At 53.8% G+C, this 23,753-nt stretch overlaps 2 protein-coding genes across 2 annotated transcripts; one reads left to right on the top strand and one right to left on the bottom strand.

The window, feature by feature from the left end:
• Nucleotide 1: 1 nt before the first annotated feature.
• Nucleotides 2-13,293, top strand: plg (plasminogen). The gene is made up of 19 exons (XM_030110758.1): nucleotides 2-50; nucleotides 1,506-1,641; nucleotides 1,752-1,858; nucleotides 2,123-2,237; nucleotides 2,335-2,474; nucleotides 3,795-3,915; nucleotides 3,991-4,109; nucleotides 7,040-7,202; nucleotides 7,287-7,411; nucleotides 7,964-8,123; nucleotides 8,359-8,540; nucleotides 9,027-9,175; nucleotides 9,395-9,488; nucleotides 10,396-10,510; nucleotides 11,233-11,307; nucleotides 11,765-11,905; nucleotides 12,437-12,543; nucleotides 12,626-12,771; nucleotides 13,132-13,293. The coding sequence occupies exons 1-19, from the start codon at nucleotides 2-4 to the stop codon at nucleotides 13,291-13,293; spliced, it is 2,406 nt and encodes an 801-aa protein (XP_029966618.1).
• A 129-nt stretch (nucleotides 13,294-13,422) lies between these two features.
• On the bottom strand, nucleotides 13,423-22,921 carry LOC115402242 (solute carrier family 22 member 2-like). The gene is made up of 13 exons (XM_030110755.1): nucleotides 22,574-22,921; nucleotides 22,401-22,448; nucleotides 20,866-20,969; nucleotides 18,761-18,915; nucleotides 18,500-18,668; nucleotides 18,047-18,161; nucleotides 16,309-16,409; nucleotides 15,959-16,173; nucleotides 15,706-15,814; nucleotides 15,359-15,471; nucleotides 14,497-14,596; nucleotides 13,651-13,735; nucleotides 13,423-13,434 (listed from the first exon to the last, which is right to left on the bottom strand). The coding sequence occupies exons 1-13, from the start codon at nucleotides 22,919-22,921 to the stop codon at nucleotides 13,423-13,425; spliced, it is 1,674 nt and encodes a 557-aa protein (XP_029966615.1).
• Between the last annotated feature and the right edge of the window lie 832 nt (nucleotides 22,922-23,753).

Genomic DNA, 23,753 nt, shown 5'->3' with positions numbered 1-23,753 from the left:
CATGAGGCTGGACGCCGCCGTCCTGCTGCTGGGAGCGCTGGCCTGCACCGGTGAGAGCCATACGGAGACAAGCTGTCCTCCAGGCTGACCTGGGGACGGAGACTGAGGACGGAGACAGACACTGAGGACAGGGACTGAGGACAGAGACTGAGACTGAGACAGAGACAGACACTGAGGACGGCTCGGAGTGGCACACTGTCCTGGGACATTCCTGATGTCTTCTGTTAGAGACGAGACGAGACGAGACGAGACAGTGAGAGACAGGACAGGTTTCAGTATCTTGTGTTTCGTGGTTTTGTTGCTGGTTGTCTGGTTTTCCTGTAGATTTTGAGTGTAGTTTTTTCTGTTGTGGTGTTCTCTGGTTGTTGTGTGTAGTTGTTGTGTTGCTCTGTTCTCTGGTTGTTGTGTAGTTGTTGGGTTGTGTTGTTCTGTGCGGTTGTTGCGTTGTGTTGTTCTGTGTGGTTGTTGTTGTGTAGTTGTTGCGTTGTGTTGTTCTGTGCGGTTGTTGTTGTGTAGCTGTTGCGTTGTGTTGTTCTGTGCGGTTGTTGTTGTTGTGTAGTTGTTGCGTTGTGTTGTTCTGTGCGGTTGTTGTTGTGTAGTTGTTGCGTTGTGTTGGTCTGTGTTATCGTTGTTGTGTAGTTGTTGCGTTGTGTTGTTCTGTGCGGTTGTTGTTGTGTAGTTGTTGCGTTGTGTTGTTCTGTGCGGTTGTTGTTGTGTAGCTGTTGCGTTGTGTTGTTCTGTGCGGTTGTTGTTGTGTAGCTGTTGCGTTGTGTTGTTGTGTGCGGTTGTGCGTCGGATGTTTGCGGACCCTGCCGTCTGGCGCTGGGGTTCTCCGGGTCTTTCCGGGAATGTAAACATGGCCTTGTTGGCTCGCTGTTGCATAAACGTTCCGACTGATGGACTCAAACACGGAGTCCAGAGAACGCCGCGGAACGGGAACTTTTCCCAGCATGCATCGCTTCCTCACAGCAGAGGAATCTCTTCCTGATCACTTCTGAAGTCGCGGTTCTACAGCTTCAGTCCGTCGGTTCTAGAGAACGTTAAAGTCAGAGAACACGTGCAAGTTGTAGAAAGTTCTGCAGAAGCAGTGAGAGGTGGAGAACGTGGTGGGAGGTGGAGAACGTGGTGGAGAACGTGGTGGGAGGTGGAGAACGTGTCACAGCTGTAAATGTGTCCGAGTTCTAGAAGGTCGTTTTGGACAAAGGTTCTTTGATCTCACAGCCTGAACCGGTTCTGAGTTGACAAGAGGATGGACAGCTTCTAAATAATAACCATGATGATGTCACTTCCTGTTTGCTGGTAATGCAGTCACTCCATGTTTGGACTGATGACAACTGATGACATCACTTCCTGTTTTCTAGTAAAGGTGTCAGTTCCTGTTTGAGTAAAGTGATGATGTCACCTCCTGTTTGAGCAAAGTGATGATGTCACCTCCTGTTTGAAGTGACGATGTCACTCCCTGTTTTGAGTAAGGCGATGACATCATTTCCTGTTTCTGGGTGCAGTCGGCGGTCTGGACGTGGACGGCTACACGAAAACGGAGGGAGCCTGGGTTCTGTCTCTCAACAAGCGGCTGTACACCGTCGACACGGCGGCCGAGTGCGCCGCCAAGTGCGACGTGGAGACGTCCTTCACGTGCAGGTGAGGCGGAACGCGTCACATTCCCACATCACGTTCCCACATCACGTTCCCACATCACGTTCCCACATCACGTTCTCCTGGAGGCCTGACGCCGCGCTCCCTCTCCGCAGGGCCTTCATCTACATCGAGAAGGACCAGGAGTGCTGGACCGCCGCCGCCAACTCCAAGTCCGAGTCCGTCCTGCGCCGAGCGAGCACCGTGCTGTACGAGAAGAACGGTGAGACGGCAGAACCGGCGAGAACCGCTGGAGCTAGAACAGATAGAACTAGAACTGCTGGAGCGAGAACAGCTGGGGCTACAACAGCTGGAGCTAAAACAGATAGAACTCGAACAGCTGGAGCTAAAACCACTGGAACTAGAACAGCTGGAACTAGAACAGCTGGAACTAGAACAGCTGGAGCTAGAACAGCTGGAGCTAGAACAGCTGGAGCCAGCCTCAGAAGACGGCTGGTGACGTTCTGTGTTCTGTGTTCCGCTCCAGACTATCTTCTGGAGTGTGTGAACGGAGTGGGAACCGACTACAGAGGAACCAAAACCAAAACCAAATCAGGGAAAGTGTGTCAGAGGTGGGAGTCGAAGTACCCCCACAGACCCAAGTAGGTCCCCCACACTCACACACACACATACACACACACACTGACACACTGACAGCGAGATGACTGTGTGTGTGTGTGTGTGTGTGTGTTCCTGCAGCATCACTCCGCAGACACACCCCCGGGCCGACCTGGAGTCCAACTTCTGCAGGAACCCTGACGGAGACGCTGGAGGCCCCTGGTGCTACACCACCGACCCCAACACCCGCTGGGAGCACTGCAACGTGGCCAGCTGCACTGGTGTGTGTGTGTGTGTGTGTGTGTGTGTTCTCGTATTTCTATCCTAGTTGGGGCCAAATGTCCCCACAAGGATAGCAAAACGTGGAACGACGTGCCTTGTGGGGACCTTTTTCCGGTCCTAAGTAGGAGAAACAGTGTTTTCTTGACCATGTTGTTGTTACTGAAAAAAGTAAAAGTGCAAAAACATTTCTTTAGGGTTAGGCTTTGTTGTGGTGTGGGTTAGGGTTAGGGTAAGGGTCAGGGTTAGGGGCTAGACATGAATGGGAGTCAATGGACGGTCCCCACAAGGATAGAAATACGAGACTGTGCGTGTGTGTGTGTGTGTGTGTGTGTGTGCATGTGTGTGTGTGTGTGTGTGTGTGTGTGTGTGTGGTTCTCATGCTTGTCCACTCACTGGTGCTGTTGTTTGTTTTGGTGACAAATCACTGGAGAACCGTCCTGCTCCTGCAGAACCCAGATCCAGGACGTTCCGGTTCTCCCCCTGGTCTGACACACCTGGATGCAGGAACCGGCTCGTCTCTGGGTGCTGGGTTCTGGGTTCTGGGTTCTGGGTTCTGGATTCTGTTCGGTTCTCTGAGATGACCGGATCATCAGATTCAGGGTTGAAGCAGGGAGGGAACCTGCTGGACAGGACCAGGACTGGACAGCCGTGCTCTGAACATTAACAATGGGAGGACCAGGACCAGAACCAGGACCAGGACTAGGAGAATATGGACGGGGACTAGGACCAGGACTGGGACAAGAACCAGGACCAGGTGAATATGGACCAGGATCAGAACCAGGACCAGGACCAGGACCTCAACCAGGAAAATATGGACTGGACACCAGGACCAGGACTGGGACCATGACCAGAGTTTTAGAAGTGTCTCATGGTCTCTGTTTCCATGGAGACCCAGCTGGAGTGTTTCCTTCCCTGTCAGCGGACGAGTGTGACTGTTGTTCCTGCTGTCACCTCCAGCGGCTGTATTTCAGTGTTGACAGTGTTGTTGATGCTGTCACCTCTCCAGCGGCTGTACTTCAGTGTTGACGGTGTTGTTGTTGTTGTTGCTGCTGTCACCTCCAGCGGCTGTACTTCAGTGTTGACGGTGTCGTTGTTGTTGCTGCTGTCACCTCTCCAGCGGCTGTACTTCGGTGTTGACGGTGTTGTTGTTGTTGCTGCTGTCACCTCCAGCGGCTGTACTTCAGTGTTGACAGTGCTGTTGTTGTTGCTGCTGTCACCTCTCCAGCAGCTGTACTTCAGTGTTGACGGTGTTGTTGTTGTTGCTGCTGTCACCTCCAGCGGCTGTACTTCAGTGTTGACGGTGTTGTTGTTCCTCTCAGAGGACTGTATCCAGTGCAGTGGGGAGGACTACAGGGGGAGGGCATCCACCACCGAGAACGGCTTCACCTGCCAGCGCTGGGACTCCCAGAAGCCCCACAACCACGGCTACAACCCCGGAGCGTGAGAGCTTCTGTCGGGGGGGGGGGGGGGGGCATCAGGGGGCGGGGCTAACTGACCGGATGCTGTTCTCCACAGGCTGCCAGAAAAGTTCCTGGAGGAGAACTACTGCAGGAACCCGGACGGAGACCCAAGACCCTGGTGCTTCACCACCAGTTCGTCCAAACGCTGGGACTTCTGCTCCATCCCCCGCTGCTGTGAGACATAGAGCATCTTCCCCCCGGACCGCAGAGGATAGAGCATCTTCCTCCTTTAGCATCAGATTACAGAGCATCTTCCTCTTCTGATATCAGATTATAGAGCATCTTCCTCCTCCAACATCCAGATTATAGAGCATCTTCCTCCTCCAACATCCAGATTATAGAGCATCTTCCTCCTCTGATATCAGATTATAGAGCATCTTCCTCCTCGAGCATCAGATTATAGAGCATCTTCCTCCTCTGATATCCGATTATAGAGCATCTTCCTCCTCTGACATCAGATTATAGAGCATCTTCCTCCTCTAGCATCACATTATAGAGCATCTTCCTCCTCTAGCATCAGATTATAGAGCATCTTCCTCCTCTAGCATCAGATTATAGAGCATCTTCCTCCTCTGATATCCGATTATAGAGCATCTTCCTCCTCTGACATTAGATTATAGAGCATCTTCCTCCTCGAGCATCAGATTATCGAGCATCTTCCTCCTCTGATATCCGATTATAGAGCATCTTCCTCCTCTGACATCAGATTATAGAGCATCTTCCTCCTCTAGCATCACATTATACACTGCAAAAAAGGATAACCTAAATACAAGATATCAACACTAAATTAAAGAAAAATACTCTTAAAACTAGTGAAATTATCTGTCCATGCAGCAAGTGAATTTTACTTAAAACGAGATCTTGATATAAGAATATTGAACCAAGAAATAAGTCTCTGTATCTGAAATTTATCTTAAATCAAGTGAGATGAGACATTTTGACTGATAACAAGACTTTTGAACTTGGTAAGATTTTGAATTTTTGCAGTTTTTGCAGTGTAGAGCATCTTCCTCCTCTAGCATCACATTATAGAGCATCTTCCTCCTCCAGCATCAGATTATAGAGCATCTTCCTCCTCTAGCATCAGATTATAGAGCATCTTCCTCCTCTGATATCAGATTATAGAGCATCTTCCTCCTCCAACATCCAGATTATAGAGCATCTTCCTCCTCTGATATCAGATTATAGAGCCTCTTCCTCCTCTGATATCAGATTATAGAGCATCTTCCTCCTCTGACATCAGATTATAGAGCATCTTCCTCCTCTAGCATCACATTATAGAGCATCTTCCTCCTCTAGCATCAGATTATAGAGCATCTTCCTCCTCTAGCATCAGATTATAGAGCATCTTCCTCCTCTGATATCAGATTATAGAGCATCTTCCTCCTCCAACATCCAGATTATAGAGCATCTTCCTCCTCTGATATCAGATTATAGAGCATCTTCCTCCTCTGATATCAGATTATAGAGCATCTTCCTCCTCTGACATCAGATTATAGAGCATCTTCCTCCTCGAGCATCAGATTATCGAGCATCTTCCTCCTCTGATATCCGATTATAGAGCATCTTCCTCCTCTGACATCAGATTATAGAGCATCTTCCTCCTCTAGCATCACATTATAGAGCATCTTCCTCCTCTAGCATCACATTATAGAGCATCTTCCTCCTCTAGCATCAGATTATAGAGCATCTTCCTCCTCTAGCATCAGATTATAGAGCATCTTCCTCCTCTGATATCAGATTATAGAGCATCTTCCTCCTCCAACATCCAGATTATAGAGCATCTTCCTCCTCTGATATCAGATTATAGAGCCTCTTCCTCCTCTGATATCAGATTATAGAGCATCTTCCTCCTCGAGCATCAGATTATAGAGCATCTTCCTCCTCTAGCATCAGATTATAGACCATCTTCCTCCTCTAGCATCAGATTATAGAGCATCTTCCTCCTCTGATATCAGATTATAGAGCATCTTCCTCCTCTGATATCAGATTATAGAGCCTCTTCCTCTTCTTACATCAGATTATAGAGCATCTTCCTCCTCCAATATCCAGATTATAAAGCATCCTCCTCCTCTGATATCAGATTATAGAGCATCTTCCTCTTCTTACATCAGATTATAGAGCATCTTCCTCCTCTGATAACAGATTATAGAGCATCTTCCTCCTCTGATATCAGATTATAGAGCATCTTCCTCCTCTGATATCAGATTATAGAGCATCTTCCTCCTCTGATATCAGATTATAGAGCATCTTCCTCCTCTGACATCAGATTATAGAGCATCTTCCTCCTCGAGCATCAGATTATCGAGCATCTTCCTCCTCTGATATCCGATTATAGAGCATCTTCCTCCTCTGACATCAGATTATAGAGCATCTTCCTCCTCTAGCATCACATTATAGAGCATCTTCCTCCTCTAGCATCACATTATAGAGCATCTTCCTCCTCTAGCATCAGATTATAGAGCATCTTCCTCCTCTAGCATCAGATTATAGAGCATCTTCCTCCTCTGATATCAGATTATAGAGCATCTTCCTCCTCCAACATCCAGATTATAGAGCATCTTCCTCCTCTGATATCAGATTATAGAGCCTCTTCCTCCTCTGATATCAGATTATAGAGCATCTTCCTCCTCGAGCATCAGATTATAGAGCATCTTCCTCCTCTAGCATCAGATTATAGACCATCTTCCTCCTCTAGCATCAGATTATAGAGCATCTTCCTCCTCTGATATCAGATTATAGAGCATCTTCCTCCTCTGATATCAGATTATAGAGCCTCTTCCTCTTCTTACATCAGATTATAGAGCATCTTCCTCCTCCAATATCCAGATTATAAAGCATCCTCCTCCTCTGATATCAGATTATAGAGCATCTTCCTCTTCTTACATCAGATTATAGAGCATCTTCCTCCTCTGATAACAGATTATAGAGCATCTTCCTCCTCTGATATCAGATTATAGAGCATCTTCCTCCTCTGATATCAGATTATAGAGCATCTTCCTCTTCTTACATCAGATTATAGAGCATCTTCCTCCTCGAGCATCAGATTACAGAGCATCTTCCTCCTCTATAGAACTGTGGGATGTAACGGGTTTGTATTTCAGCGTCGGAGCCTCCCACCATCGTCCCGGAGCTGAGCTGCATCACCGGAGAAGGCGGGGCTTACCGGGGAACCATCGCCGTGACGGAGTCCGGGAAGACGTGTCAGAGCTGGTCGGCTCAGTCGCCGCACAAACACAACCGCACGCCCGACAACTACCCCTGCAAGTAGGAGTCCGCCGGCGGCCAGCGGAGAACGTTCTGCTGGCGATCCGAGTGACGGAACCACGGTTCTCTGTGCCGTTCCTCCAGGGGCCTGGAGAACAACTACTGCCGGAACCCCGACAACGAGAGGATGCCCTGGTGCTACACCACCGACCCCGAGACCCGCTGGGAGTACTGCAGCGTGCCGCGCTGCGGGGATTCTCCGGCACCAGGTACCCCCAGAACCCCCCCCCCCCCCCCCCCCCTCCTGAACCCCATCAGGACCCCACCAGAACCCCACCTGAACCCATGCTACCTGAACCCCATCAGGACCCCACCAGATCCCCACCTGAAGCCATGCTACCTGAACCCCATCAGGACCCCACCAGAACCCCACCTGAACCCATGCTACCTGAACCCCATCCCGTCAGAACCCCATCCGAACCCCAGCCCCGCCTGCACCCTACTCCATCTGAACCCCACCTGAACCCCACCCCACTACTACCTGATCCTGACAGAACCTCACTCAGACCCGCTCGGTCAGCTTCTGAACAGAATCCAAAAGGTTCTGGCGGGTTCTGGTCCTTGACCCTCAGGTTAACAGGGTACAGGGAACCTTCAGAATTTCCAGTGTTTTGGCCACGCCCACAGAAGTGCAGCAGCCAATCAGATTGCAGAGCATCTCCTTTAAAAGAGGGCGGGGCTTGCTGCTGCTGCAGAGTCCCGTTTGAGAGAAAACTCTGGAAATGAGATTTTGAATTCTGAGGTGCGCCGTGTCTCTGCAGACGAGCCGGTGATCCCCCCCGATGAGGATGACTGTTACCACGGCAACGGCGCAGACTACCATGGCATCACCTCAGAGACCATCAGCGGCAAGAAGTGCCAGATGTGGAACTCCATGACTCCTCACAGACACAACAAGACGCCGGAGAACTTCCCCTTAGCGTCAGTGTCTACATGATAGAGCATCTTCCTCCTCTAACCTCAGATTATAGAGCATCTTCCTCCTCTAACCTCAGATTATAGAGCATCTTCCTCCTCTAACCTCAGATTATAGAGCATCTTCCTCCTCTAACCTCAGATTGTAGAGCATCTTCCTCCTGTAATCCAGATTACAGTTAGTTACTTTGTGATTTGCATCACCTGGTTCTGTGCTGACGTTCCTGTTCCTCGTTGACAGAGACCTGAAGCGGAACCACTGCAGGAACCCTGACGGGGACCGGTCCCCCTGGTGCTACACCATGGACCCCAAGGTCCGCTGGGAGTACTGTAGCCTGGAGAAATGTGCCCCCAAAGAGCCGCCCAGCAGCGCCCCCAAGCCCCAGCCGCCCGCCAGCGCCACCCAGGCCCCGCCCCCCAGGGGTGAGTCCGCCCGGTGGAACCAGAGCTTGGTTCCACGGCAACGTCTAAAAAAATGCTCTGGCTCCGTCACTATGGAAACGGGACAAACCAAACAATTCAGAAACTCATGCTAAAGAGCTTCAGGCTCACACACCAGTGATGCTACATGCTACATGCTAAAGAGTGTCAGGCTCACACACCAGTGATGCTACATGCTACATGCTACATGCTAAAGAGTGTCAGGCTCACACACCAGTGATGCTACATGCTACATGCTACATGCTAAAGAGTGTCAGGCTCACACACCAGTGATGCTACATGCTAAAGAGTGTTAGGCTAAATCACCACTGATGCTACGTGCTACGTGCTACATGCTAAAGAGTCTCAGTGTATGTTACATCATAGGAACAACCTGAAAATTCAGTTTATAGAAACTGAAACTGGTTCTGGTTGATGGAGTTGTTTTCTCAGAGGTTCCGTCTCGCTTCCGTCTCGGTTCCGTTGCAGACTGTAAGGTGGGGAACGGAGCGACGTACCGCGGCCCGACCTCCATCACCAGCCTGGGCGTGACCTGCCAGGCCTGGAGCGCCCAGAGTCCTCACCAGCACAACAGCTTCACGCCACAGAGCCACCCGGACAAGGGCCTGGAGGGGAACGTGAGTCCCGCCCGGACCCGGAACCTGGAACACGGAACCCAGACAGCCTTTACCGAGAACCCTGCTTAGCTGAGCTTCTCTTCACACCTAAACATCTGCTACTCCTCAGCTGTCTGAACCGGCAGAACAGAACAGACCCAGAACCTTTGTGACAGAAGAGAGGCAGAACGTGTGGAACCGGCTTGTTGTTCTGTGTGTGACGTTCCGTCTGTTCTGCAGAGCTGCAGGAACCCGGACAACGACGTCAACGGACCGTGGTGCTACACCACCGACCGCGACAAGAAGTGGGACTACTGCAGCATCCCCGACTGCGGTACGTTTCCATGGCAACCGCCTCCAGACACAACACAGCCGCTTCACGTTTCCACAGCAACCGCCTCCAGAAACAACACAGCCGCTTCACGTTTCCCCGGCAACCGCCTCCAGACACAACACAGCCGCTTCACGTTTCCACGGCAACCGCCTCCAGACACAACACAGCCGCTTCAGGTTTCAATGGAAACACTTTGGATTGATGGTTTCACAATGTTACACACACACACACACACACACACACACACACACACACACACACACACACACACACACACACATGTTGGGTTTCCCACTCTTTAGGGGACATTCCATTGACTCCCATTCATTTCTAGCCCCTAACCCTGACCCTAACCCTGACCCTAACCCACACCAAAACAAAGCGTAGCCCCAAAGAAATGTTTTTGCACTTTTACTTTTTTCAGTAACAACAACATGGTCAAGAAAACGCTGTTTCCCCTCATGGGGACCCAAGAAATGTCCCCACAAATGACATTGTGCCTGGTTTTCCTATGTTGTGGGGACATTTTGTCCCCATGACCATACGAAAACCCGCACACACGCAGTGAAATGTGTGCAGTGAAATAAGATGAATTCCTAATCAGATGAATTCCGTTCTCAGTTCTGGTTCTTGATGTTCTGGTTCTGTTTTCTCGCTGTGAAGATTGTAACAGTTCTGAAGGTTCTGTTGTTCTGAAGGTTCTAGATGTTCTGGCTTCGTTCTTTTGTTGTAAATGTTGTGAAGGTTCCAGATCTTCTGGCTCTGATTTGTTGTTCTAACAGTTCTGTCTTTTTTCTTTTCTGAGGGTTCTAAATGTTCTGTTCCTCTGAAGGTTCTGCATGTTCTGGCCCTGCTGTGTTCTTACAAGGTTCTGGCTGTGTTCTGTTGTCAGTTTCTTCCTCTCCAGTGGGAACCAACTGTGGAACCCCGGCGGTCCGACCCAAGCGCTGCTTCGGGCGGATCGTTGGCGGCTGCGTGTCTAAAGCTCACTCCTGGCCCTGGCAGATCAGCCTGAGAACCAGGTCAGTGCAGGAACCAGGATTTAGAACCTTCTCCTCTCCTCTGATGCTTCATCTGAAGTGAATTTGACACGATCGACCGACCGACCGACCGACCGACCGACCGAACGACCGACCGAACGACCGACCGACTGAACCAGCGATCTACTGACCAAACAACAAAACCAGCGACTGAACTAACAACCATCAACTGAGAAACTCAACGACCACCGAACCACTGAATGGCTGACTGTCCGGAAAAACAACGATCACCTGATCAAAAAGATGACAACACAACCAACCGACCAACCAACCGACCAACCGACCAACCAGCTGACGAAGCAGCCAACCAACCAACCGACCAACCAACCAACCAACCAACCGACCAACCAACCAACCAACCAATCAGCCAACAAACCAAATAAACCAACCAACCATCCAACCAACCATCCAGCCAACAATTGACTCAACCAACCAACCAACCAACCAACAATTGACTCAACCAACCAACCAACCAACAATTGACTCAACCAACCAACCAACAATTGACTCAACCAACCAACCAACCAACCAACCAATCAATGAATAAACCAACCAACCAACCAACCAACCAACCAACGATAGACCCAATCAGCCAATCAACCAATGATCAACCAAAAAGTTAATCCACTGAACAAACGATCCTACACATGATGAAATGCACCTGTGTGTGTGTGTGTGTGTGTGTGTGTGTGTGTGTCTTGCAGTTCAGGGATCCATTTCTGCGGTGGGACTCTGATCCACCCTCAGTGGGTGGTCACGGCGGCTCACTGCCTGGAGAGGTGGGTACCTCCACACTTCCTCCAGGTTAATGCTAATGCTAACGCTAACGCTGCTGCACAGCCGCTATATTGGCCCCACTAACGGCGGCCATGTTGGCCCCGCTAACGGCCACCATGTTGGTTGTGCTAACGGCGGCTATGTTGGCCCCGCTAACGGCGGTCATGTTGGCCCCATTAACAGCGGCCATGTTGGCCGTGCTAACGGCCACCATGTTGGTTGTGCTAACGGCGGCTATGTTGGCCCCACTAACGGCGGCCATGTTGGCCCCGCTAACGGCCACCATGTTGGTCGTGCTAACGGCGGCCATGTTGGCCCCGCTAACGGCGGCCATGTTGGCCCCGCTAACGGCCACCATGTTGGTCGTGCTAACGGCGGCCATGTTGGCCCCGCTAACGGCGGTCATGTTGGCCCCATTAACAGCGGCCATGTTGGCCGTGCTAACGTTCTCCTCTGCAGGTCCATGCGTCCGGCGGCCTACAAGGTGGTTCTGGGGATCCACAGCGAGCGGGGAACCGAGTCGTCCAAGCAGGAGAGGAACCTGGAGAAGATGGTTCTGGGACCCAACAGAGCCGACATCGCTCTGCTCAAACTGAGCAGGTCAGAACACCCAGCTGCAGGGAACCAGCCCGGTTCTACCTGGCTGGTTCTACCTGACTAGTTCTACCTGACTGGTTCTACCTGACTGGTTCTACCTGACTGGTTCTACCTGACTGGTTCTGCGTGACTGGCTTGGTTCTACCTGACAGAACTAGCTCTACCTGACAGGAATGGTTCTACCTGGTAGACCTGGTTCTACCTGACTGGTTCTACCTGGTAGACCTGGTTCTACCTGACTGGTTCTACCTGGTAGACCTGGTTCTACCTGACTGGTTCTACCTGACTGGTTCTACCTGGTAGACCTGGTTCTACCTGACTGGTTCTACCTGGTAGACCTGGTTCTACCTGGTTCTCCCACACAGAAATGACAAAAACTGAACATCGAGAACATTTCAAATATGAAACTGATGGAAACTGAAAATATGTTTATTGAAGCTGTGTTGAACACAATGATTCGTGTGTGTGTGTGTGTGTGTGTGTGTGTGTGTGTGTGTGTGTGTGTGTGTGTGGTTGTGTGTTTGTGTGTTTCAGACCTGTCACCATCAATGACAAGGTTCTACCTGCGTGTCTTCCGGAGAAAGACTTTGTGGTTCCGAGTGGAACCGAGTGCTACGTGACTGGATGGGGGGAGACTCAGGGTGAGGGGGGGGGGGGGGGGCTCAGGGTGCTGCTAATGCTAGCGCTAGCATCAGCGTGGTGCTGACTGTGATGGTTCTACAGGTACCGGAGGCGACGGCGTCCTGAAGGAAGCTGGGTTCCCCGTTATCGAGAACAAGATCTGCAACCGACCATCGTACCTGAACGACCGAGTCAAAGACCACGAGATGTGTGCCGGAAACATCGAGGGGGGGACCGACAGCTGCCAGGTACCGGGGGGGAGGGGGGGACCGACAGCTGCCAGGTACCGGGGGGGAGGGGGGGGGGGTGCAGCTGCCAGGTACCGAGGGGGGGGCAGCTGCCAGGTACGGTGCCAGGTACTGAGGGAGGGACAGCTGGTTACCATGGTTACAGAGTGGCGTCCTGTGGTGACGGTTCTCGTACTGTTCTAATACTCCGACTTCATGGATTTTTCTCTTTGTTAAGAAATAGCGTTTGTCAGTTACACTGAGCACAGATCTGGTTGCCATGGTTACATACTTTGTTGTTTTTGTCTCTGAGCCGTGCGGCGTGTTGCCATGGTAACCCGTCCTTCTGTTTCTGCCCCCCCCCCCTCCCCCACCCGGCAGGGCGACAGTGGCGGGCCCCTGGTCTGCAACTCCCAGAACCGTTTCGTGCTGCAGGGCGTCACCTCCTGGGGTCTGGGCTGCGCCAACGCCATGAAGCCCGGCGTCTACGCTCGCGTGTCCAAGTTCGTCGACTGGATCGACCAGACCATCAAGGCCAACTAGAGTCTGGGAGGCGGCGGTGGCGGTGGCCCCGTCAGCCGGACGTCCAGCCGCCGTCTGTTTTTGTGTGGGGTTTAAAAACAAGAGGAAAGGTTGAAATGTTTGATTTTATGAGAATAAATGAGTAAAGCGTCAAGCTGCTGTCTCCTCGTCTGTCGGAGAATGTTTCAGCGGGTCTCTTGTCCCCTGGTCCTCCTGGTCTCTGGTCCCCTGGTCCTCCTGGTCTCTGGTCCCCTGGTCCTCCTGGTCTCTGGTCCCCTGGGCCTCCTGGTCTCTGGTCCCCTGGTCCTCCTGGTCTCTGGTCCCCTGGGCCTCCTGGTCTCTGGTCCCCTGGTCCTCCAGGTCTCTGGTCCCCTGGGCCTCTGAGTCTCTGGTCCCCTGGTCCTCCAGGTCTCTGGTAACCTGGTCTCTGGTCCCCTGGTCTTCCGGGTGGTCCAGCCGTCTCCTGAAGGAAGAGCAGTGAGAAGCTGCTGTCTCTCATGTCTCCTCTTCTCAGCTCAGTCCCCGTTTCCATGACGATTCAAGACAAAGCGCCTTGATTCATATCAGGAGTCGGTTCCTCTCTAAACTCACTGATCTGAAGAAGAACTGATGGAAAGTCACTGGACCAGAACCAGAACCAGGACCAGGAGGAGATGGACTGGACAATGTGTGGGGAGCAGTGGAAGAAAACCTGGACTGGTCTGGAGCAGAATAAATCTCCATGGTAACTGGTGTTAATCTCAGGTTCCTCTATCTTACTTCAGAGCAACTGGATCCTGGATTAGTTCATCCAGGATCACCAAGATATCCTGACTTAATCCCTGATCTTGGTTTTGCGCAACAGGCCGTAGGACCAGGACTAGAAGCAGGACCAGGACTAGAAGCAGGACCAGGACCAGGCTAACGTTAAGGCAGTGTTCTCTGTCTCAGCTGGATTAGCACGACTGGTCTCATGCTAACAGTTAGCTTACCTGTTCTCGTCCATCCCCCCCCCCCCCTCCCCCGTAGAGCTGTCTGACTGTTGTAATCCTGAGCTAACTCCGGACACAACACAGAACATGTCCCGCTATATGTAGCATTAGCATGAATCAGCATTAAGCTGCATTATCATATGATTAGCAGTGAGTAGCAGTTAGCTTCTGGATCTGAGAGCTGTCTGTGTGATACCACTTTGTCTCCTGCATTCCGGTTGTAGAGGATCTTCCTCCTCCAGGTTCTTCTCACCGGTCAGGGAACTCGATGTCGTCGATGGTTTCGGGCAGAGGGAGTCCTTTAGTCTCAGGCAGGAGGAGAACCAAAGCTCCGGCGAGCAGCGCCACCACGCCTGAGGAGGCAACCGGCACAACGCTGGGTTCTTAACAGGTTCTCACAAGCACTCTGTGCTGCAGCAGCAACAGCTCAGCGGGTTCTAGCAGTGACTTGGCAGGTTCTAGCGGCGACTCGGCAGGTTCTACGGGCAACTCGGCGGGCTCTTATGGCAACTCGGTGAGTTTTAGCAGCGGCTCTGTGGGTTCGAGCGGCGACTCAGCAGGTTCTAGCAGCGACTCAGCAGGTTTTAGCGGCAACTCGGCAGGTTCTAGGTGCGATCGGCAGGTTCTAGCAGTGACTCGGCGGGTTCTCGGTGCAATCCGGAGGTTCTAGCGGTTGTTCGGCAGGTTTTAGCAGTGACTCGGCAGGTTCTATCAGTGGTTCAGCAGGTTTTGGTGGCGACTCAGCATGTTCTAGCGGCGACTCGGCAGGTTCTTGGTGCAATCGGCAGGTTCTAGGTGCGATCGGCAGGTTCTAGTGGTGGTTCGGCAGGTTTTAGCAGTGACTCAGTATTTTTTAGCGGCAAATCAGCAGGTTCTAGCGGTGGCTCTGTGACTCAGTTGGTTCTAGCTGTGACTCGGCAGGTTTTCATCGAGTTAACATGTTTTTCATGATGACTCAGCAGAGTGACATGATGCCATTTTCCCATCATGCCTCAGCATGTTTTCCATGATGACTCGGCACAGTAAGACCTGTATTCTCGCCACTGAACCAGCAGTGTGTTCAGAACTGCTCGCTGAGGGGAGACTGAGTGAAAGCGTCGACGTCTGAAACCCACCGAAGACGAGGAGCGGCAGCTCCAGCCAGACGGAGGCCAGCCGGTAGAGCAGGAAGGGCGCCGCGATTCCCCCGACGTCGCTCATGGTGGAACAGACCGACACGCCCAGGGTCCTGCAACGGGCCACGGTCCGTCATTCTGACGGTCTCCCACACAGCATGGACGAGGTCCCAGTCTTCACTTGGTGACAGACCCTAAAAGACTGGGATTCACTGGTCTTGGTCTTGATTTAGGTTTTGGTCCTGACAGTCTTGGTAGGTCCTACACTCCGAGGTCAGTTCTTTCATCCATTCATTCACTCATTCATCCATTCATTCGGCAGTTGAACCAGAGTCGCTGCTCGTCACCTGACGAAGGTGGGGTAGAGCTCCGTGTTGACGAACATGACCATCTCGAAGGCCATGGTGATCCCCAGCCGGCCGACGCAGGAGACCACCATCTTCAACCAGAACATACCTGACACACACACACACACACACACACACACACACACACACACACACACACACACACACACACATACATCTGCCTTTACCGTTTGATCGGCGGTCAGTGGGACGGCTGCTCCAGGCGGTGGTGAGTCGTGTCATTCAGACTCACCGTCGGGGATGAAGGCGGTGATCAAGCAGGACACTCCGGCAACCATGTTGGCGGCAGCAAACGGGAGACGGCGTCCAATCCGGTCAATGGTGAGGAGGATGAGGAAGGCGGCCGGGAACTCCACCAGGCCAGAGATGAAGAAGTCGAGGTAGACGTTCCCCTGGGTGATGCCGACTCTCATGACGAGTCCCTGGTAGACCACGGAGCTGGTGAACCTGCGGGGCGGGGGGCGAGCATCAGCCGGACCCGGGGGGCGAGCGTCAGCCGGACCTAGGGGGCGAGCGTCAGCCGGACCCGGAGGGCGAGCGTCAGCCGGACCCGCCGTGCGGCCGCCATCCGGATCACCTCACCAGTTATACATGAGGATGAGCGTGTTCCTCCTCATGTTTTGGGTTCTGATCAGGTCCAGCAGAGAACCAGAGGAGGACTCCGCCTCGTCGTCATGCTGAATCTGAAACGGTTGTAAGGATTGGTGACAAAATCTCCCAAACACCAAAACCGTCTTCTGAGGCCCCGTTTACACCACAGGTTCAACGCAACGCCTCACAACAGGCAACAGCTCAACAGGCAATGGCTCAACAGGCAACGGCTCAACAGGCGAATGGCTCTACATGCAACGCCTCAACAGGCGAACGGCTCTACATGCAACGCCTCAACAGGCGAACGGCTCTACAGGCAACGGCTCAACAGGCGAACGGCTCTACATGCAACGCCTCAACAGGCGAACGGCTCTACAGGCAACGGCTCAACAGGCGAACGGCTCTACATGCAACGGCTCAACAGGCGAACGGCTCTACATGCAACGCCTCAACAGGCGAACGACTCTACAGGCAACGGCTCAACAGGCGAACGGCTCTACAGGCAACGGCTCAACAGGCGAACGGCTCTACATGCAACGCCTCAACAGGCGAACGACTCTACAGGCAACGGCTCAACAGGCGAACGGCTCTACATGCAACGCCTCAACAGGCGAACGGCTCTACAGGCAACGGCTCAACAGGCGAACGGCTCTACATGCAACGCCTCAACAGGCGAACGGCTCTACAGGCAACGGCTCAACAGGCGAACGGCTCTACATGCAACGCCTCAACAGGCGAACGGCTCTACAGGCAACGGCTCAACAGGCGAACGGCTCTACATGCAACGGCTCAACAGGCGAACGGCTCTACATGCAACGCCTCAACAGGCGAACGGCTCTACAGGCAACGGCTCAACAGGCGAACGGCTCTACATGCAACGCCTCAACAGGCGAACGGCTCTACAGGCAACGGCTCAACAGGCGAACGGCTCTACATGCAACGCCTCAACAGGCGAACGGCTCTACAGGCAACGGCTCAACAGGCGAACGGCTCTACATGCAACGGCTCAACAGGCGAACGGCTCTACAGGCAACAGCTCTACAGGCAACGGCTCAACAGGCAACGGCTCTACAGGCAACGGCTCAACAGGCAACAGCTCAACAGGCAACGGCTCAACAGGCAACGGCTCTACAGGCAACGGCTCTACAGGCAACGCCTCAACAGGCGAACGGCTCTACAGGCAACGGCTCAACAGGCGAACGGCTCTACAGGCAACAGCTCTACAGGCAACGGCTCAACAGGCAACGGCTCAACAGGCAACGGCTCTACAGGCAACGGTTCTACAGGCAACAGCTCTACAGGCAACGGCTTTACAGGCAACGGCTCTACAGGCAACAGCTCTACAGGCAACGGCTCAACAGGCAACGGCTCTACAGGCAACGGTTCTAAAGGCAACAGCTCTACAGGCAACGGTTCTACAGGCAACAGCTCTACAGGCAACAGCTCTACAGGCAACAGCTCTACAGGCAACGCCTCAACAGGCAACAGTTTCAGGTATACACAGTGACACTTTGAAAACTACGTCCGAAAAGTTGCGTTTACATGGAGACAGTATCTGAGCGTTATCAAGGACGGGAGTTTCCTCCGTTTCCAAGGAGACGGAGTGGGAGTGCTTTCAAAAACTGGTCTCTGTTTCCATGGAGACGGAGTGGGAGTGTTGCCAGCGGCCTGGAGCCGTGTAGACACATGAGCTTCTCCGGCTCTGCTTGGACCAGGTTTTTCTCAAAACCTGGAACGTGTTCCCCAGCTTCCTCTTGTTCTCCTTGGCCACGGCGTGGATGAGCGTCACAGCTTCGGCCATCTTGTTCTGAGAGAGGAGCCACCTCGGAGACTCGGGGGTCAACCTGATGGGGCAACGGGGAAAATCACAACATCAGGGGAGGCTAACATTAGCCGCTGCGCTAGCATCCACACAAATCCACCAGAGGTCAGCAGGCAGGAAGAGTAGCACACATGCTAATGCTACATCTGTCTGTGAGGGACCACGTGAAGACCGAGACCCGGGACAGAGACCCCTCCTGAAAACTCCACCAACTTCAGCGCTAAAGAACTGGACTGCTAATGTTAACCGGAGCTCGTGTGGCTGCAGCCTCATGCTAATGTTGCTAACAGGAGGACGGCTTGGTGCCGTGCTCTGCCAGAGGCTACTACTAACGCCGGCCGGAGCGACGGGTTCCGTCACCAGTAGTACAGCAGGAAGAAGGCGTAGGGCGCCGACGAGACGGCGTGGAGCCAGCGCCAGTCCGGGATCAGGAAGGCCAGCAGGGACAGGACCAGCAGGCCCAGGCTGAAGAACAGCTGGTACACCATTCCAGCGGCGCGGCGGTGAGACACGCCCACCATCTCTGTGACTGAGAAGACAGAGTCCAGGTTATAGAGCATCTTCCTCCTCTAGCATCAGCTGATAGAGCATCTTCCTCCTGCTGTGAGCGGTCTCCGTTACTCATCACGTATCCGGTCATCCAGCTTCCTTTGGCGCTGAAGCCCAGCAGGGTCCTGAGCAGCAGGATGGGGGGGTAGCTGGACACCGCCGCCAGCGCCAGGGACGACGCCACGGTCCCCGCATTGGCCACCAGGATGCAGATCTTCCGGCCGAACCTGCAGGAAGCAGAGAGAACCTCCATCGAGCAGCCGGAGTGACGTGGTTCTCATGTCCGGGACACACACACACACACACACACACACACACACACACACACACACACACACACCGAAACCTTCTTTAACATTATGAATGATGGAGAGGGTCTGGTTCAGGGACCAGGGACCAGAGGTGTCTGGTTCAGGGACCAGGGACCAGAGGGCATCCAGCATGTTCTAGTTCTCTCCCTGCTTCAACACACCTGAACATAATGACTGGGTCGTCACCAGGCTCAGAGCAGAGCCCAGAACCAGGAGCTGAAGCAGGGACAGAGCTACAGCATGCTGGACAGGGGCTCTGCAGGAACAGGGTGAGAGAGGAGGACAGAAACCTCCCGTAGAGCAGAAGGCCAAAAGCTCGCTTGATCTTGATTTTCAGTATGAGTCCAGGCCGTGAAAGTGGGGCCTCATGATCCTTCTGACTTTTTGGGTTTTAAGCAGGAGGTGTCAGAAAAGTTACCACAGGGAGAACCGGCTCGTGGCGGCCCAGCGTCCATAGCGACGTCGCTTTTTGATCCTTGGATGTCGGCTCTTCCCGTCACTGTGAGGCAGAATTCACCAAGTGTTGGATTGTTCTCCACTAATAGGGAACGGGGCTGGGTTTAGACCGTCGTGAGACAGGGTAGTTTTACCCTGCTGATGATGTGTTGTTGCAATAGTAATTCACTACCACGCTACCGCCACCCTACCACCACCCTACCACCACACTACCGCCACCCTACCGCCACACTACCGCCACCCTACCGCCACCCTACCACCACACTACCGCCACCCTACCGCCACACTACCACCACACTACCGCCACACTACCATAATAGGATTACTACTGCAACAACACATCATCAGTAGGGTAAAACTAACCTGTCTCATGACGGTCTTGTTTCTCCAGTCGTAGAACCCCTGGTCTACGTTCTCCTGGTCAGTCTACGTTCTACCCTCATCTGTGGTCCTGAGCTCTGGGTCAGGACCCAAAGGACCAGATCCGGATACAAGTGCTTCCTCTGTAGGGGGGCTGGGCACCCTGAGAGAAAGGGGGAGGAGCTACGTCACCAGGGGGAGCTGGGAGTAGAGCTGCTCCTCCTCCACATAGAGAGGAGCATTGAGGAGGCTCAGCTTCTGTTTAGAATGGAGCCTCCTGGACGCCTCCCTGGGGAGGAGTTCTGGACATGTCCCACCAGCAGGAGGACCCGGGAGACCAGGACACTCTGGAAGGACGATGTCTCTGGACTGGATTGGGAACGCCTCGGGATCCTCCAAGAAGAGCTGGAGGAAGAGTCTGGGGACAGGAAGTCAGACTGGTCAGTCAGACTGTAGACTACGTTCTGATGAAACATCCAGAGGAGCAGCAGGACGGCTGGTAGAACACCAGACAGAACGTCTGTCCTGATGTTCTCCACCCAGCAGGGGGTCAAAGGTCATCCTTGGTTCTCATTCTTTAAATCAGACTCAGGCGCCAGGGTGAAATAATCTGAAGTGATGTTACCGGAGAGGTCCTCTCCGAAGATCAGAATCCGGTTCAGAGGAATCCACCAACTGGGATTCTAACCTGGTCTCCAGTTGGATCCAGTGGATTCTTCTCCACACCACTGGAGGGACCCTCTGTCCCCCCTGTCCTCTCTGTCCCCTCTGACACCTCTGTCCGAAGCCCAGCCTAAACAGTTTGCTACCGCCGCCCTACCGCCGCCCTACTGCCGCCCTACCGCCACACTACCACGACACCACCGCCACCCCTCCAGCCTCCTCTTCAGCCAAAATGAACAGATCCAGGACCCTGACTGGACTCTGGTTCCATTAGGAAGCCACTATGGAAGCGAGACCAGGCCTCGACCCGTTCACTCAACAGGACAGTACCTCAGACTGCAGCGCGTGTGTGTGTGTGTGTGTGTGTGTGTGTGTGTGTGTGTGTACCTGTCTGCAATGTATCCGAACACAAAGCTGCTGATCAAGAATCCAATGTTTAAAGTGGACTGGAACCAGTCCACCAGCCAGGCGTCTCCGCAGACCAGGTGGAACTGCAGACAGCAAACGACAAACAAAAGTCAACAAGAATTCGATTTCAATTCAGCTTTATTTATATCACACCAAACCTGCAGAACCAGGCCCAGAGGAGGAGAACCCTACAGAACCAGGCCCAGAGGGGGAGAACCCTACAGAACCAGGCCCAGAGGGGGAGAACCCTACAGAACCAGGCCCAGAGGGGGAGAACCGTACAGAACCAGGCCCAGAGGAGGAGAACCCTACAGAACCAGGCCCAGAGGAGGAGAACCCTGCAGAACCAGACCCAGAGGGGGAGAACCGTACAGAACCAGGCCCAGAGGGGGAGAACCCTACAGAACCAGGCCCAGAGGGGGAGAACCCTACAGAACCAGGCCCAGAGGGGGAGAACCCTACAGAACCAGGCCCAGAGGGGGAGAACCCTACAGAACCAGGCCCAGAGGGGGAGAACCGTACAGAACCAGGCCCAGAGGAGGAGAACCCTACAGAACCAGGCCCAGAGGAGGAGAACCCTACAGAACCAGGCCCAGAGGGGGAGAACCCTACAGAACCAGGCCCAGAGGGGGAGAACCGTACAGAACCAGACCCAGAGGGGGAGAACCCTACAGAACCAGGCCCAGAGGGGGAGAACCCTACAGAACCAGGCCCAGAGGGGGAGAACCGTACAGAACCAGGCCCAGAGGAGGAGAACCCTACAGAACCAGGCCCAGAGGAGGAGAACCCTACAGAACCAGGCCCAGAGGGGGAGAACCCTACAGAACCAGGCCCAGAGGGGGAGAACCCTACAGAACCAGGCCCAGAGGGGGAGAACCGTACAGAACCAGGCCCAGAGGAGGAGAACCCTACAGAACCAGGCCCAGAGGAGGAGAACCCTACAGAACCAGGCCCAGAGGGGGAGAACCGTACAGAACCAGGCCCAGAGGGGGAGAACCCTACAGAACCAGGCCCAGAGGGGGAGAACCCTACAGAACCAGGCCCAGACAGACTGATCCTCTGAATCAGCTCAGCAATGTTCCACTCAGGAAAGAATGGCGAAAGCAGAGAAGTGAAGCGAAACCAGGATCCGGTTCCACCTCCAGAACCTCCAGAACCTCCAGAACCCATTGGGTCCCATTAGAACAGTGGATCAGCTGTTCATGGCAGCAAACAAGAAAGAACAACAAACCACTGAGTGGAGGTTGCTAAGACAAGTAAATCTGTTCCATTGTTCCTACTGGTTCTCCTGGTTCTCCTGTTCCTCTGTTCCTGCTGGTTCCATTGTTCCTATTGGTTCTCCTGGTTCTCCTGTTCCTGCTGGTTCCATTGTTCCTACGGGTTCTCCTGGTTTGCCTGGTACTATTGTTCCTGTTTGTTCTACTGTTCCTGCTGGTTCTAGTGGTTCTATTGTTTGTACCGGTTCCGCTGGTTCTCCTGGTTCCACTGGTTCTCTTTGTTCTGCTGGTTCTCACCTCTGTGACGACGGACGTCCTGCCCTGGTAGTCGTACTCCCAACCCCCCTGGAAGACACAGACATGACCTTTGACCTTCCGGCCTTTTAGCCATGAAAGTGAAATGACAACAAATACAAAGTAGCAAGTTACTGAGAGATGCCCCCCCCCCCCGGTTCCCCGGTGGATCCTACCTGGCAGGCGGTGATGGGGGTTCCACTGGGTTCCGGCTCCAGGTCTCGACAGTCCACCTGGTTCCAGTCCCGGTCGTAGCGCAGGCAGCCGCTCCTCGGTTCTCCGGTTCCGTTGGCGGCGGGCGGCGTGAGGCGGCGGCTCTCCGCCGGGCTCCAGCCGCAGCGCTCCGCCCGCTCCGCCGCCGCCGGGTCCCGGCAGCGGTGCTCCGGCGTGAAGGCCTGGAACACGGCGCCCACGTAGACCCCGGCGAAGGACAGAGACAGCAGGCAGAGCAGGACCGAAACCCGCCTCTGGAACCGGCCGCAGGAACCCGCCCGCTCCAGCAGGTCCTCGAAGGAGGAAGACATTCCGGACCGGACCCGGGACCGGACCCAGGACAGAGGCCCCCCCAGGAACCAGATGGATCAGGACGGATCCTCTGGACGGAGCTTCAGGACGGATCAGGACTGCGGTTCAGGACCGATCTGAGCTCAAAGTCCAGCAGGAACCAGATCAACACAGGATCCAGCTCAGTGCAGGCAAACAGAGGAGGAGCCGGGTTACTGAACAACCAGGAGGGGGGGGGGGGGGGGGGGGGGGGGGGGGTGGGGGGGGGGTCAGCGTGGAGAGCCGGACTGCTGGCAGGGGTCACACTACCACTGCACTACAACAGTACTACCACCGCAGTACTGCCACAACAGCCCCACACTACTGCTGCACTACCACCGTACCGTACAACCGCCACACTACCACCGCACTACTGCTGCACTACCGCCACACTACCACCGCACTACCACCGTACCATACAACCGCCACACTACAACCACACTACCGCCGTACCGTACAACCGCCATACTACCACCGCACTACTGCTGCACTACCGCCACACTACCACCGCACTACCACCGTACCGTACAACCGCCACACTACAACCACACTACCGCCGTACCGTACAACCGCCACACTACCACCGCACTACAGTCACAACAGCCCCACACTACCACCTTACTACTGCCATACTACAACCGCACTACCACCATCCTACCACCGCACTATGACCACACCACCACCGCACGAGCGCCACACTACCACTGCACGACCACTACACTACCACCATACTGCCGCCACACTACCACCGCACGACCACCGCACTGCCATCACACGACCATCACACTACGACCACACGACACAAGCACTGCA

Source organism: Salarias fasciatus, chromosome 15 (assembly GCF_902148845.1).
Source record: "Salarias fasciatus chromosome 15, fSalaFa1.1, whole genome shotgun sequence".
In the NCBI taxonomy this organism is placed as follows: Eukaryota; Metazoa; Chordata; class Actinopteri; order Blenniiformes; family Blenniidae; genus Salarias; species Salarias fasciatus.
This window is presented reverse-complemented; position numbering and strand designations above follow the sequence as displayed.